The sequence below is a fragment of the Rutilus rutilus genome (assembly GCF_951802725.1).
Source record: "Rutilus rutilus genome assembly, chromosome: 12".
Taxonomy (NCBI): domain Eukaryota; kingdom Metazoa; phylum Chordata; class Actinopteri; order Cypriniformes; family Leuciscidae; genus Rutilus; species Rutilus rutilus.
The window spans coordinates 16,303,908-16,319,837 of NC_140217.1; the positions used below are offsets into that span (position 1 = coordinate 16,303,908).

At 36.8% G+C, this 15,930-nt stretch overlaps 1 protein-coding gene across 2 annotated transcripts in view; it reads right to left on the bottom strand.

Moving 5' to 3' along the window:
• Window positions 1–15,442, bottom strand: part of ube2o (ubiquitin-conjugating enzyme E2O) — an 81,294-nt gene extending 65,852 nt beyond the window's left edge. Inside the window, exons 1-2 of one of the 2 annotated variants that reach the window (XM_084424839.1) lie at window positions 15,277–15,402; window positions 14,773–15,167 (exon numbers count right to left, since the gene is read on the bottom strand). In XM_084424839.1, coding sequence (XP_084280965.1) covers window positions 14,773–15,159 — 387 coding nt within the window. In that variant the 5' untranslated portion in view covers window positions 15,160–15,167; window positions 15,277–15,402. Of the gene's footprint in view, window positions 1–14,772 lie in introns of both variants that reach the window. The other variant, XM_084424838.1, reaches the window with a different exon arrangement.
• Window positions 15,443–15,930: the final 488 nt, after the last annotated feature.

Sequence of the window (15,930 nt, forward strand, 5' to 3'; positions counted from 1 at the left end):
AACGTGTTACATTGCACACATACCTCTAAGCAAAATATATAACTCTCCCAGCTCTCTGCTCAGCACACATGTACAACATACTCTGACTCATAAAATAAATTATGAAATTATTATGAAAATTAATAAAGAAAAATAATACTACAAAATAACACTAAACAGTACATTTTTAGTCTTCAATGGACTTGCATGCTCAAGTTCACAAGACCGTGGGATGTCCCATTTGTCATTTTAGGTTTCAGAAGGGTGCTTGCGAGCGCCCCCTTTGCAGCCAATAGGCAATGCAAACTTTAGCCAGGCTCGCAAGTGCTACGCAGCAGACTTCTACCAGACAGTCAAAGCAGCGTCATGTCACGAAAGTGTGGACTCAGAGGAAGATTGCGAGGGCTTAGTCTATGTATCAAGAAGAGTTTAGATATATCTGACCTGATGTACATCTGCTAAATGCTCATAAACATGCTTTGGGTATTTAAAAATTCAGTCTAGTTTTGGAACATCAGATTCAGATTTACTGAAATAATTTTAATCTAACATCTATTCATGAGACACTGAATAGTGTGCAGTAGATTTTAATTAGATAAGATTAATTATGTTACTAACCATGAAAATCTGAACTTAGATTTTTATTACACTTCCCATTTTTATGTCTGATGGTGACTAACTTTCCATTCCAGATCTAACAATAAAACAGGATAACTTTTACTTCCTTTTATTTAGGATGTAGCCACCAGACGAACTTTCGATATGATCTAACCTTCTAACAAACTTTTGACTCAATGTAACCTTGGTCGAATGGAACTTTGAAAAAGGACTCAATGTCCTGTTTATTTTGACTGTATTGTGAAATGATTGTCTGAAATATTAACCCCTTACAATGTTTTTGATATTTTGCTGATGTAGCTAACAAAGGGTAATGAAAGGGGGGGCCAGTTTTAAACAATTTAACCAATCATATTGATAGCGCATGACATGTTAGTCATGATGATTCTATTTTGATGTGTCTGGCTTTACCCTATAAAGCCTATTGTATTCTTATGTTGGGCCGAGAATCTCTGAGTATTGCTCGAGAACTCCCGGCCGTTTGAATAAACCATCTGAGGGACATTTACTGAAGTCTGTCTCGTTTATCATTTATGCTGCGCAGCAAGAGAACTAGTTAGTAAGGGAAAACAAGTTAGACTATTGAGTGGGGACGTCGATTTGTAGACGAGACCCAGATAGACTAAACGTCGACAGTAGACGTTAGGGGACGTCGATTTGTAGACGAGACCCAGATAGTCAGATTCAGGGAAAAATCCATTACAAGTGTCATATACTATTAGGTCTGAATATTCTTTACAATATCTGCTGATCTGGAAATATTTCATATAATTTGGTTGTCAAAATCATAAAACTATGGTAGAAACAATGCAACAAATAACAACCTGACCAAGTGTATGTGTAATACATGAACATGAGAAAATCTGTTATTACTGGGTTAAACACTAAATCTGGATCCAGGACAGCTCTATCTGTTAATTGGGGCATCCTTGAGATCCTGTTACTGACCCACTCTAACAAAGGCCAAATTTAACCAAATTCAACTCAAAAAAGCAGATCATACAATTCCTATATCAAAAAAAAAAATATATATATATATAGGGCAAAATTCTAGGGGTGCCAATAATTGTGGCCAACGTGTTTTGGAGAAAAACATTTATTTCATAATGTGATTTCCCCCCACTTTCAATTATTTTACTTCAATGAAAGGTTAGAATTTTGCACATTTTTTGAATGAAAGATCAAAAGGATAAACTATGCAGATTTATTTTTTACAGCCAGTTTTGATCATATTTACCAGGGGTGCCATTAATTGTGGAGGGCACTGTACATACATACATACATACATACACACACACACACACATATACACACATACATACATACATACACACATACATACATACACAGAGTTATGCGTATACATACATGTTAGATTATGCGGCGCATATGCGGTCCAGGTATGCGGCGCATCCCATGCAACAAGAGATTAAATTAGTTGCCAAATTGCTTTATGTTACACTTACTCTCGCATCAGCTGTTGTGTAAACAGTAGGGGTGTAACGGTTCACAAAATTCACGGTTCGGTTCGATACGATACACTTGTGTCACGGTTCGGTTTGGTACATTTTTGATACAGCAAAAAGAAAGAAATGCCAGAGAAATTTCCTTGATTTAAATTTTTTTATTCTTTTTTTTATTAAAACTAACATCATAAAGTATGATATTTTTTTTACTTCGAGCAATTCTGGAGCAATAATTGACTCTTTTTAGGAGCATATAAAACAAAACAGCTCCTTGGAAAAAATATTGTAGTAGTTATAAACAAAGGTTTATTTTTAGTTCAGAATGATTAACATTTGAGGGCAGCAATTGTATTCATAATGTCAAAATAAAACCGACGTAATGTTACTTGAAGGCATTATAGCCTATTCCTGCCAAACTTACATGGTTGCAGTTAGTGTTACTACAGTAAATCCATGGTGAATGTTGCTGATCTACACTGGATAGTTCATTCATGCCACAATGTTTCTTCCTGGTTTCCACGTCAGCGCTGTTTGATCCGTTAATAACGGAGTAATGTGAATGCTTCTCACTAGATCTCGCAGCGATGTTATTACTTCTGTGGCGAATTCAAATGCTTTCTTTACTGGATCTCTTATTAGCGCTGTGTAGTAACAGTGTGGCGCTTTATCAAGATCGGCTCGCGCTGCTTTGGTCCAAACTGATAAACGGTCCGTCAACCACACAATAACGAGCAGTTTCGTTCCGCTTGCATTACGTTTGCCATTTGATGTTGGACAATGTTGTGGTCGCGCCGGCGGATGAGCGCGCTCACCACGCGCAACGCGCCTACATTTGAAATAACGAAATTTCAAATGTATTTTTTCAAATTTTATTTTTTCAAAATTATTTTTTCAAATTTCAAAATACCCCCCCCCCCCCCCCCCCCCCCTATATATATATATATATATATATATATATATATATATATATATGTTATATTATATTATATTATATACTTAATATTTACAAATGCTTAACATGCACTCTATAGTTATGCATTGTTTTCCCCCTTTGTGTTTGGGGTTGGGGTGGAGTGGGAATAATATTTTTCCCTATTTTCTTGTACCTGTATCCTGTTATTGTAAAAGTTTAATAAACAGATTTAGCAACAACAACAAAAGAAGGAATGTAGTATATCAGTTTTTTGTAAAGAACAGACAAAATACATTAAGAACCAAAGAGAAAGAGAGATGAAGTGAAACACAAAAAAAATCAAGAATATTGAACATATGAAAAGTATTCTGAATAGGTCAGGAGAATATATAGTTGACAAAAACCAAAAGGTAGCTTAAAATTAAACCTTTGAGACTACATCTAATACAATAGAAAAACAACAACAAGAATAAAAGGCAATATGGACTAAATTTGTTGAAACATCTGAAAATGAATGCATTTTATAAAACAGATCAGTTTTGTCCATTTTAGAGCTTACATTTATTTAAATCTGAAATTGTAACAGGGAAACATGTTTATTGATCAATGTGCTGAAATGGTCATCTATAACAAAGCCACAGTACAGGGATTGCCCATTGTCTTATTGGGCAATCTATAGGGTTAGCCCCACCCCCACAGCTGAGTCAGGGGTGAGAAAGAGACAGAATGAGAGAAACAAAGGAAAGATGTTTTAAGACAAAAGACAGATGGGACATTGCAACCTTCTTTTTGCAATCATGTATTCAGGATTCATGCTGTGTCCTGATGAGCTGCCATCCAGAAAAATCTCAGGGGACATTGATCTGATCTCATTGTTTAAGCATCTGTAGCATTTACTCCAAAGATATTTTCACATTACAGACTCCAAATGGGACCAGTTTTACTCTGACTCATCAAACCAAATTAATTCAAATGATCCTTAAATCACATCCTGCAGTCCTTTACAGATGCAGTTAGTTTACCTCCATAGTAAAATAATACTAGCTGTGATTCATATCAGGCCCTGGGCTCATTCTGTCTCTTGTGAGGGTAGGGTAGGATACTACTATTAATACCCATTTGTGTTCATGAAGTGTGGGGTGAGAACACTAGAAAGAGTGAATGAGTGACAATGGTGTTCTTTACAAATAATTTAGATACTAGACTCAAGCTGTCTTCGTTTTCGAGTGCATCCTATTTGCAATTTCACAACATGACTTTTCTAGAAAGAGCAATCCTGTTTTTTGCAAATTGTAGAAGCCTAGAACTAGTTGATTACAAATACCTCCAGTTCAGCTCTGGCTCACAGCAGGATTTTTTTTAAGCACCTAGCAGTGCAGTATGTGGTAATGCACAGTCAGGTAGGATGTGGAGAGTAAAATGGGCAGTTATCCCAGCATTTCCAGCAATGTCTCTCTTTCTCATCCACACATGCACACAAACAACACACTGAAGAGAGCTGAATGGATCACTGACAGTACAATAACAAAAACAGATGGTACTTATTCCACACACAAAAAAAATGATATTTTCCTGATAATAAGTTTAATTCTTGTTGTTTATTCTTTCATTCTTGGGAAAAAAAGTGCCACGTTATGTCATGTTAAAATGTCACATATTATGGTCCTAAATTTGTGAACCTTTTTCAGTAAAACAGGCTCATATTTTATTCAGTTTTCAGTAACCTTCACTGCTCGAGCCCAAAACAAGGCTCAATTACAAAAATCAATAAGAATCTGCTCATTGTATGTTTGTTTAAACTTCATGTGCAAATGAACAAAATGCTGTACATGTGCGTTGGAGCAAAGAAGGAGGGACTGCAGCAGAACACTGCAGCACTACAAGAACCACGCCTTAAAAGGACACGCCCCTTCCCTGTCTGTTTAAATGCCTTACTTCATTGATTAAAATCTTCCTGTCATTATGTTGATTTTGTAGTAAGCAATTAGTAGTGTTAAGTAGCAGTTAAATACTACCTATTGCCAAACTGGGCCACTGGTTCACACTAGGATTGTTCAAACAAATAAATAAACAAACAACATCCACAGAACTGGGCTATATTATGATGCAAAACTACTGAAAACAACCTGACCCCATACAAATGAGTGAAATGACCCTGAAAGATTGAGGATGTTTTCTGACCTTAAATGTGAGAAACAGAGGAAAAGAGTCCTTGCATTGTGCTTTATCACATTCACAACAAGCAGCAATGCAAGTTAGCTCTTCAGTGTTAAATGGGTCATATAATGGTACATGCACTTTTACAAGTTGATTGTCCTGAAATGTGTGTTGGCAGTGCCTGTACACAACCATCATAAAATGCTAAAAATCCATCCAGGGTTTTTTTTTTTTATCTCCTTATATGTTTTCCCGTCTCAAATCAAGCCGTTCGATCTTGTGACGTCACAAGATCGGACGCCCCTCCCACGATTGTTGATTGACAGCAGCGTTTCAACACAGACCCGCCCTCGCTCGTGAGCGAGCTGTCATCATAGTCCGCATTGTTGATACGCTGGAGCAGAATGGCGTCTAATCGATTGTGGTGTTCTGTTCTTGGGTGCAATAAGGAACACAGCAGTAATTTTGATGTTCCTAAATCCGAACCGCTTAAGACGCAGTGGCTGAGTTTTGTTTTCGAAGGGAATATTCCCCACGATCAACGTCAATGCTTTCATGTTTGCGCAAATCATTTCACACACCAGACTGCTTTACAAACGAGGGTCAGCATAAAGCTGGTTTTGCTAAGAAGCTGCTCCTGAAAAAAGGATCGGTACTAACTATTCGTGTTCCTGCTGCACCTCCAGAAGAACTGAAGTGAGTGTAACGTTTTATTAACCTTTATATTAATCTTTATATTAATCTTTGCAAATCGCTAGCACGCTTCACGATGAATGTGGCTAAGGTTTACACTCAGGGTACATTACGGCATGTTTTCTATGTACGACGTTCTCAATATAATTCATAATCCCACGTTTATAATGAACAACGCGTTATGGTTATTGTGTTATTATTACAAACGGTGTACGCACAGAACAGAGGGGCGGGGTGAGCAAAACGCATTATCATTTAAAGACACATGCACTTAAACGGCGTGCTGAAAACAGAGCTGTTTTTGACCAGGTAAAATTAGTGTTTTCTTACAATACTAATGAGAATTTTTAATGAAAGTATATTACAAACTTTTAATTTAGACCCTAAAGAATCATATTAGCTTGTACAAAAATGGCATTATATGACCCCTTTAAATCAACCAGCCACAGTCTTAACCAGCCACAACTGTGACCAACAGGATTTTGTAAATCACTTGGTTTCAGTTTCAATTTTGTAGTTGCACTGGGTAGTCCTGCCAACAGGGAAATCTCACTGGTTCAAAAACATGCTCCACATAGCTGTATTAAACATCAAATAATTTTCCTTGTATAAGTGCCAATCAGAATCTGTATATTATGACTGTATGCATAAGCTTGGTCTACCTGTGAGCTGCAAATGGGGTCTAGGTGAGGGGTGGGCGACATACCGGTAGATACGATTAACTGATAGAAATGTGTCAACCAGTAGAGATTTTAGACTATCGTCTCTTTCGCGGTTACACTCACGTGATCTTGCTGTGCTGCGCCCATGGCCACAAAAGCTTATCGTCTGCATACGTTTTTAAGCATAGTGGTTTAAAACAAGTGATTTTAAACCGTTGAAGCGCAATAGGCAGCGAAACAGAACTCATTTCGCTATATGTGCGCTGAGAGATGCACGCACGTGAAACCACTGCTCAGTAAGCACCTTATTATTTTTGCCACTTTATTGGCTTTGAACGGTTAAATACACACACACACTTGTATTGTCAAAATGCCTGTCTTTGCAAGTATCCTATATACAGTCATTTATGCCTTAAGTGAACGTAAACAGTTGAGAAAAGAAAACACGTGTAACAGTATATTGATCCGTTCCGGTCAGCTCTTAAAGTGACAGCAGCCTAATATTCCTGCTGTCTGTCATTCATACAAATCAAACAAAAGAGAGAAAAATCAAACAAAAGAGAGAAAATCACTACCTGCTCTTGACTAAATCACTTTTTGTAACTTTAATAAGAACAAATGTATATTTAATTTACACAGTGATGACCACGCAGTTTTTTTTTTTTTTATACATTTACAATTTATGTATCATTTCTTAATGCTTGAATTTTTTCATGTAGGTCTATTTTAGTTATTTTTTGTCCTATTGCTTGTAATTTGTTTATTTGTTCATTTTTGTATCACTGATTCGTGATACGTCTTCAGTAAGCTTGTGGGTTTTTTTATTTATTTAGTTTGGCTAGTATTAGTTTTTTGTGATATTAACAATGGTGACAAATTATAAAATGTCTATGGTATCCAACTTTTGATATTATTTAAAGCAAAAATTACTATATTGTGATCATTATTGTGAAATAAAATGACTCATATAGAGATATAACATAATGGTCATCTCGCCGCCCACCCTTAATTCCTGGTTTAAAAAAAAAAAAAACCCTGGTGACACTTTGCACACATCTTTCTAATACAAAGCTGAACTGACATGCACATGGGTCCTTGGCAGGGTGTCCTAACCTGTTTGATCAGATCCACAATTACTACTACAGATTAATTATCTACACATGGACAAAAACTATAAAAAAAAAACAAGACAACCTTTGTTTTACGGGATTAAAAATGGACCAACAAACATACTTTGAAAGTAAAATGAAAGGGGAAAGAACATGAGTGAGAGTCTAGGTTTCAAACTACAGTTAAAGGTAGGGTAGGTAATCCTTTTTCTAAAAAAAAAACATTCCAAATTTGTTTAAACTGTCTTTATATACCAATACATAATTAAAATGTAAGTACTCTGAAAAAGAAAATATAAAAATCGAGTGACTGTAGACCTTTTAATCTGCAATAAACACAGCTCATTATTTCCATTCACTCCCACCCCCTCCCTTCTGAGCTCCTTCCAAAGCCACGCCCCCAAAACACATGAACGCGCGACGCCAAACGCTCAGCCTGGAACAAGACGCATTTATTACCTGAGACGAGTGGAGAGGAAGGAGCGCAGTACATACAGTGACATCATGTCAGAATCACATGTAATAAAATACCTAACTTTATCACTATGAATATAAACAAAAAAGATTTCTTTTAGTACTCACTATCAAGCTAGCATATCGATAATGGTAAAGTTTCATTCGGTAACAAGCTATATTTATAAGGCAAAACTAAAAACAGGTTGCATTGATACACGTTTTTCCATTACCATCAGTTACACTGTGATGAAGGTGAATTTCGTGTAAGATTCATAACATATACGGTGTTTTGCATGTAAGAGTTTCCATGATGAAAACATTGTTGACTCTAATGAAGACTAACGTACACTCCGAGTCCGGAGACAAGTACCGCATCGTCGGTTCGAGGACAGGTCCGGGGTTGAGGGCGAAGCAGAGGAGGTCGTTCAAGAGTGCGGGCAGGGTCCGAGGAAGTAGTTTTTGCCTTGTTTGCCTTCGCTGACTGCATGCAGGTGCTTTGAGCTGAATATTTCCGGGAACGGTGACATGTGATGAGTGCACGCAGGGCAGCGCGCGCAGTGGGGCTCAGGCACGAGACATGAAGGCATCTGATTGGTTCTTTACATTCGCACCGAATGGCAGTGATTGGTCAGAGTTTTTACTGTCCTGCAGCTGCTAGAGAGGTCTGATTTTTTTCATTCCTTTTTCTAAACACATAATGTATTGACTACTATCAGGATGGAAGGACCATTTCACCCAGTATAAAAAAAAGTGTTTCTGAACAGGATTACCTACCCTACCTTTAAGTCAATTAAAGACTCAGTGGCATGGCAAATGGCAATAGAGCAAACCTCAGCTCAAGCAGTCTGCTGCTAAACCTTTAAGACCTATGCAACAAAGAAAGCTCAAATATTAACGTATTGGGCTATTAATATGATGGCATAATACTGCATTAATGCAAAGCAGAGATGGACATAATGATGGAATGGCCTATCATGACTGCACTCAATCTAGACAAATAAATTATCCTGAAGAGTCTCAGCTACAAGGATAATATCACTACCAATACTGAATATCGCTGATACATAATAGAGATATTATTTAGAAATTATATTGAAAATTTTGCTTTGGTGATATAAATACTGTAAAGATCTCATGAACAGACTATTTTCCATCACTTTCCTGTTTGTAGCCATTTGATGAGTACAAGAAATAGGATGAAACATACATAACAAAAATGCAATCCCTGATTACTCTGGTCAGAGACATCTGCTGAACAGATGAGATGTAGAGCAGAAGCAGACCGATCTTCCCGTGTACTTATGGAGTTTAAATAGTTCTGAATTTGATTTTTTTTAAACGAATATTGAACATTTGAAATTGAACAAATTGAAATGTTTTTATGGCTGAATTTTATAGACATGTATTTTCAAACAGCTAGTTTTTTTGTTCTGAATTCTTATACTGCAAATATTCAGTTTGAAAAAATACAGATTCAAGTTTTCAAAATGAAGAAATTCAGAACTTCAAATTCAGTTTTCTCAAATTCAATCTCAAATTCAAACTCAAAAATTCAGATCTTACAGAAAGTAGGTCACAGGTCATCCACAGGGAAGTCAGATAAGTCGAACAGAGCATTTTGGCTGCACTACAGTAGTTTTCTGCCGCAAACGCGGTGATGGTTCAAGAGAATCCGTGTATCTTTTGTTCAGTCGTTTTTTTAATTTAATATTAAGAGTAGAAAAATGAGAAAACAGCTTGAGTATTAGATTTCTAATATTCTAGTAGCCTAATAATAGTCCGCTGCAGCAGTTGCACGGAGCTTACAAAACCTAACGCGTGTATTGCAACTATAGGCTACATTTCATTTTCTCATCAAACAACTAGACAAACGAATGGCTCGGTACAACAGAAGAGCCTAGACAGGGCTTTTTCTCTGTGTAGACCAGCAGTTGGTCTGAATTTGCTATAACCTATAGGCTAAAGTCACGTTTTATCATGAAACACGCTGTGATTTATTCCAAAGTGACTCAGGCATATATAATGCATTTAACGTTAAATAATCTAAATGTTGACTTTCAAAAGTAGGCGCGCCAAGAAGGCTATTCTCTGTATTTTGGTTCATTTTTGGTGAGCGCCAGAAAGATCTAAAGAGACCGAGACGCGCTAAAGCAGCGCATCATGTTGTTTTATTTATTTTTCAATGGCATGATATTTTGTAGTCATTTTGAATGTACACAAATAAAAATATACATTTTACTGTTTCGAATGATGTCATATTATCTGTATGACTATATATAACAGCGTATTAAGTTATTTCCCAGCAGTGGAACAAATCCAAGTGATGGCGCAGGCGCATCGCGCTCTCACACAACATAGTATCAGTTCTGGCGTTGCTTCATATCGCAGACTGCTCATTATCAAAATGAAACACAGTCAACCAAACATATAAAAAGTTATTCTGCCTAATTTAATTGGTCTGTTGTACAATATAAAGGGCAAGCTGTGCCGCACACAGTCCTACTTGTTATTCCAAACATTTCCCTTGCTGTGAATATGCTGATTTAGCCTATACGTGTATTTTGGGACTCGACTGAAGTATGACGCCTTCTTTATATTAATAGTTAGCATCCACATGTTACATTGCAAATATGAAAACTTTTGACTGAATGAGAGATGCGGACCGTTTCGATGTAAATAAATTTGTTTGGCATTTAAAATAGGCTAAATGTTGTTTGTAATAAAGGGCACAATATAGGCTATTTTTATAGGCTATGTAGCCTATATATTGTTTTATTATACATGGCTACTTATTTTTCATTCTTGTTGTTTTCTGCATTCATTTAAAGATTTGTCATACAGTAAGGGAAAGTAAAATAGGCAACACATAGCCTACATGTTAATAGTGTTTATAATGTAAATGTTGTATTTTATTTACAGGTCTTTTACACTATTGCTGAATAGGCTAATATTAAAATGCGTTTTTTTATGATGATTTGACGCGCGCGCGTTTCTCTCTCAACATGATCCGGTGTGACTTGCATTCAGGTGCATGCTACTTATTTTCTGGCAAATTTTTTCAAATCTGAAAAAATAATTTTGCTGTATTATTACAAAATGCATAGAGTGGAGACCATGTGGGCAAAAAAACAAACAAACATATTGTGTTCATTACACCCACCCACATTTGGGCTTAATCATTGTTATTATTAGGGGGTCCTTGGAAATGTATTTAGGTGTAGACAAAATCAGTTATGTTTATTTCATAAATATGAACGTACCTCGCATCTCCCGGACACTAGCCGTTAGTCTAGTCTACTTCTTTGGCCTATTTTTTTTAGCTGGCCAATTCTCAAAATCTGTGTGGAAAAGCTGTGGAGCGCGGAGAGAACGCACAATGGCTTTGCTTTGGAAGTTTTTATTTTATTTTATTTTTATTTATTTTTATTATTATTTATTTTGGAAGTTTAGTTGCCAGAGAAAATAAGTTTTGTTTAACATCAATTGATAATCAATATTAATGAAATAAATAAATGTAATGTCAGAGAATGCACAAATCGCATCCTTTTGAGATGTAAATTATAATACATTTTAATTAAAATAAAACACACAAGGCCTACATCATAAAACTCAGAAGATTATGTATTTTAATATATTATATTATAATACAAATAAAAAGGCGTCATACTTCAGTCGAGTCCCAAAATACACGTATAGGCTAAATCAGCGTATTCACAGCAAGGGAAATGTTTGGAATAACAAGTAGGACTGTGTGCGGCACAGCTTGCCCTTTATATTGTACAACAGACCAATTAAATTAGGCAGAATAACTTTTTATATTTTTAGTTGACTGTGTTTCATTTTGATAATGAGCAGTCTGCGATATGAAGCAACGCCAGAACTGATACTATGTTGTGTGAGAGCGCGATGCGCCTGCGCCATCACTTGGATTTGTTCCACTGCTGGGAAATAACTTAATAGGCTACTCTGTTATTTATAGTCATACAGATAATATGACATCATTCGAAACAGTAAAATGTATATTTTTATTTGTGTACATACAAAATATCATGCCATTGAAAAATAAATAAAACAACATGATGCGCTGCTTTAGCGCGTCTCGGTCTCTTTAGATCTTTCTGGCGCTCACCAAAAATGAATAAAAATACAGAGAATAGCCTTCTTGGCGCGCCTACTTTTGAAAGTCAGCATTTAGATTATTTAACGTTAAATGCATTATATATGCCTGAGTCACTTTGGAATAAATCACAGCGTGTTTCATGATAAAACGTGACTTTAGCCTATAGGTTATAGCAAATTCAGACCAACTGCTGGTCTACACAGAGAAAAAGCCCTGTCTAGGCTCTTCTGTTGTACCGAGCCATTCGTTTGTCTAGTTGTTTGATGAGAAAATGAAATGTAGCCTATAGTTGCAATACACGCGTTAGGTTTTGTAAGCTCCATGCAACTGCTGCAGCGGACTATTATTACTAGAATATTAGAAATCTAATACTCAAGCTGTTTTCTCATTTTTCTACTCTTAATATTAAATTTAAAAAACGACTGCACGAAAGATACACGGATTCTCTTGAACCACCACCGCGTTTGCGGCAGAAAACTACTGCAGTGCAGCCAAAATGCTCTGTTCGACTTATCTGAGATCCTTTACTCTTCCCTGTGGATGACCTGTGACCTACTTTCTGTAAGATCTGAATTTTTGAGTTTGAATTTTTGAGATTGAATTTTAGAAAACTGAATTTGAAGTTCCGAATTTCTTCATCTTGAAAACTTGAATCTGTATTTTTTTTAAACTGAATATTTGCAGTATAAGAATTCAGAACAAAAAAACTAGCTGTTTGAAAATACATGTCTATAAAATTCAGCCATAAAAACATTTCAATTTGTTAAATTTCAAATGTTCAATATTCGTTAAAAAAAAAAAATCTAATTCAGAACTATTTAAACTACCACCTAAAATTCAATTTTGTTAGATTACACTTGCAAATAATTCAAATTTACACAATTCAAATTCAAATCATTTTGTCATATTATAAGCTCCATATGTACTAAGCCTTGTCATTCTGAGCCTGAACACTTAGAGCAAGGAAGAAAACTTTGCTTGGATAGGAAGGAGATGCTAATTACTTATCAAGGACAAGGAAAGTCATCATTAGCATAACCAACATCCGTCCAAAAGCTTTCCAAAAGAAAAGAAATAAAGAGCTTCTGAACTGGATGGTTCTGCCCACTGGGTCCTTTTTCCCAGCAGACCACCTGCTGACACATGCTTCTGGTCCCTGACAGCTTGAATGCTGCATCGCAGACACCACATACCAAATTAAAGCATAAAGTGCATGTGCCGAAAAAGTTAAATATGCCAGATAACAATACATTTCATACAGTATTGCCCTTTGCTAATGGTAAAGACAATGGAATATTACGGTAATACAGGCCACGATAAGAAGTAGGAATTTAAATAAACATGGAAAAGATCCTGTAAGACTCCATATACAGTATTATTGTTAAAATATAAATGATGAATGTTTAAATGTAAATGTGATTAGTCATGAGCATTGCTGTCTTTTCTGTGGTGAGAAAGCTATACTGTGTAGATCTATAATTAGGCCTACATTTATTTGTACAACTGGCAGAACACTTTACATGCATGAATAAAAAAAAAAAAAAATACCACCACCTTTTTCAAAAATAAGTAAAACATCTAGGCCTACACATTCTAATCAGAGAAGAGTATGGATACTCTTTTCTGTTAAAAATGTGCATTGTGTGCATCTTTTTCTGAGTTGGTTTTAAACAAATAATTCTGCACTGGCACCAGAAACATTAAGATAGCTACATTTATGTTAGTATGAAAACAACTACACAATCTACAGATTTTTTGGGGGGGGGGGGGTTAGTCAATTGTAGTTCATTCCTGTACTGGTAGGCCTTAACCATGCATTGAAGGGTGGGGTGGTTATCAGCCTGATGGTATGTCTTTGTTAGGAACAACAGCTGTCCAGTGTTGTATTCTCATTCACAGTGTTTTATTCTGAAACTACAGCTGAGAGCTGGAGAATAAAATGGTGAGTTCTGGTCAGGGCTAGTCCATGCTTTAACAGAGAACGGACACAAAAATCTATCTGAAAACCATTCAACAAAATAAGACACTGAAGGTCCAGAAACATCAGAGGAAGGCCTAACTGGCCATAATTATTGTGCACTGACATTATTGTGTACTGACATTGTTTACTGCTGGCTGAGCTGGATACAAACACTCTTTATTGACCAGTGATAACGTTATACTGTCCACGCCTGAATAAATGTTTGGCTACACAAATGATGATCAATGACTCGTTACAATCTAGAGATTAAAAACTTAACTGTTCACAGCTTCCATGTTAGTCCTGAACGCTTAATGTAATAAATTATCTTGTTTAAGTGTTTTCGTAAGTAGCTCACTGCGCTCTTTCGATAGGCTAACGATCATATGTTAGATTCAGCGGCCGAATCCCTAAACCTTGTGGGCTGTCTACGGCATTCTGGGCATCATCAATCAAATTACATCATCCTGGTCATGTTCTGATGAAAGTAAAAGACTATAAACGAGATCTCGGCCTCGTTTAAATCATTGCGACAGAGAACGAGAGTGAAATATTGAGTTGCTGATCATTGTGGTTGGCTTTATGGCTATAAAGGAAGAACAATACGCACAAATCATCAGCGCCGTTCAGTAACGTTACCTGTGTTTCCCGAATATCCTGCTTCGTTCCTTCAGGATACCACTGAACCCGCACGAATTCTCTACCGAGAGGCCATGACCGTGTGTCCGCCGCCCCGCTCTCGTTGTCGGAGTTACCGGGAGCGCCTCCACCTCTTCCACCGCAGCCACCACTTCCTCTCCCTCCGCCATCACCGTCAATCTCAGAGTCCGAATCTTCAAAATCCTCCTCGCCGTGAATCATCCGTACGAGCCCAAAACGCATCGCCCCGCGGTGTTTTCCAGAGACCAGGTCATGCGTAAACAGGAGCCGCTGTGTTCCGCCTGCCGTGGGAGAGTGTGTGCCGGACGGAGGCTCGGAGCTCGGGCTCATGGCCGGAGAAAGCGTTGCTGTGGCGGGTTCCGCCATCTCTGCTACTGCTGAATGATGCGGGAGGAGAGGGATGGAGAAGTGAATAGAAACCTGTGAGCAGGAACAGCACGTGTTTACGTCTGTACGTAGTGCGTAGCATGGAGGAAGGGTCACCTGTTACCACTGTCCTGAATTACATAGCAAAGCATTCATACGTTTATTTTACAGAATTTCATTCAACAGAAAATGCAACTCTTCAATGCAAATGTTTTGACGTCGCGTTGTAAAGCCCATCAGCCTGAAAATGTCCTCCAATAAGGGAGTCTTAAAGAGATAGTTCACCCAAAAATGAAAATTCTATCACTTACTCACCCTCAAGTTGTTCTAAACCTGTATGAGTTTCTTTCTTCTGTTGAACACAAAAGAAGATATTTTAAAGAATGCTAGTAATCAAACAGTTGACGTAGCCATTGACTTCCATAGTAGAGAAAAGTACACAATATCCAAGCTGGATGAACAGGTAGCCAGCCTACTCTTTTAAGATCCTTTAATATATTCAAAATACTGCAGTATTAACAGCTTTCTGAATAAAACCATTAATGCAAGTTTGCACATTTTTTCATATTTTCATATCTATATAATTACATTTGTTGTCCAATTTAATGTTATTGTGTTATTATGTTAATGTTATTAATCACATTGAAAATATTACTTTAAGAAAACCCATTAAAAAAAATTTTTTTAACTTTAGTTAACCCTAAAATGATGTGTATAATATGTGTATATTATATCATGTGTTCTAAACCATTATGACTTCCTTTCTCATGC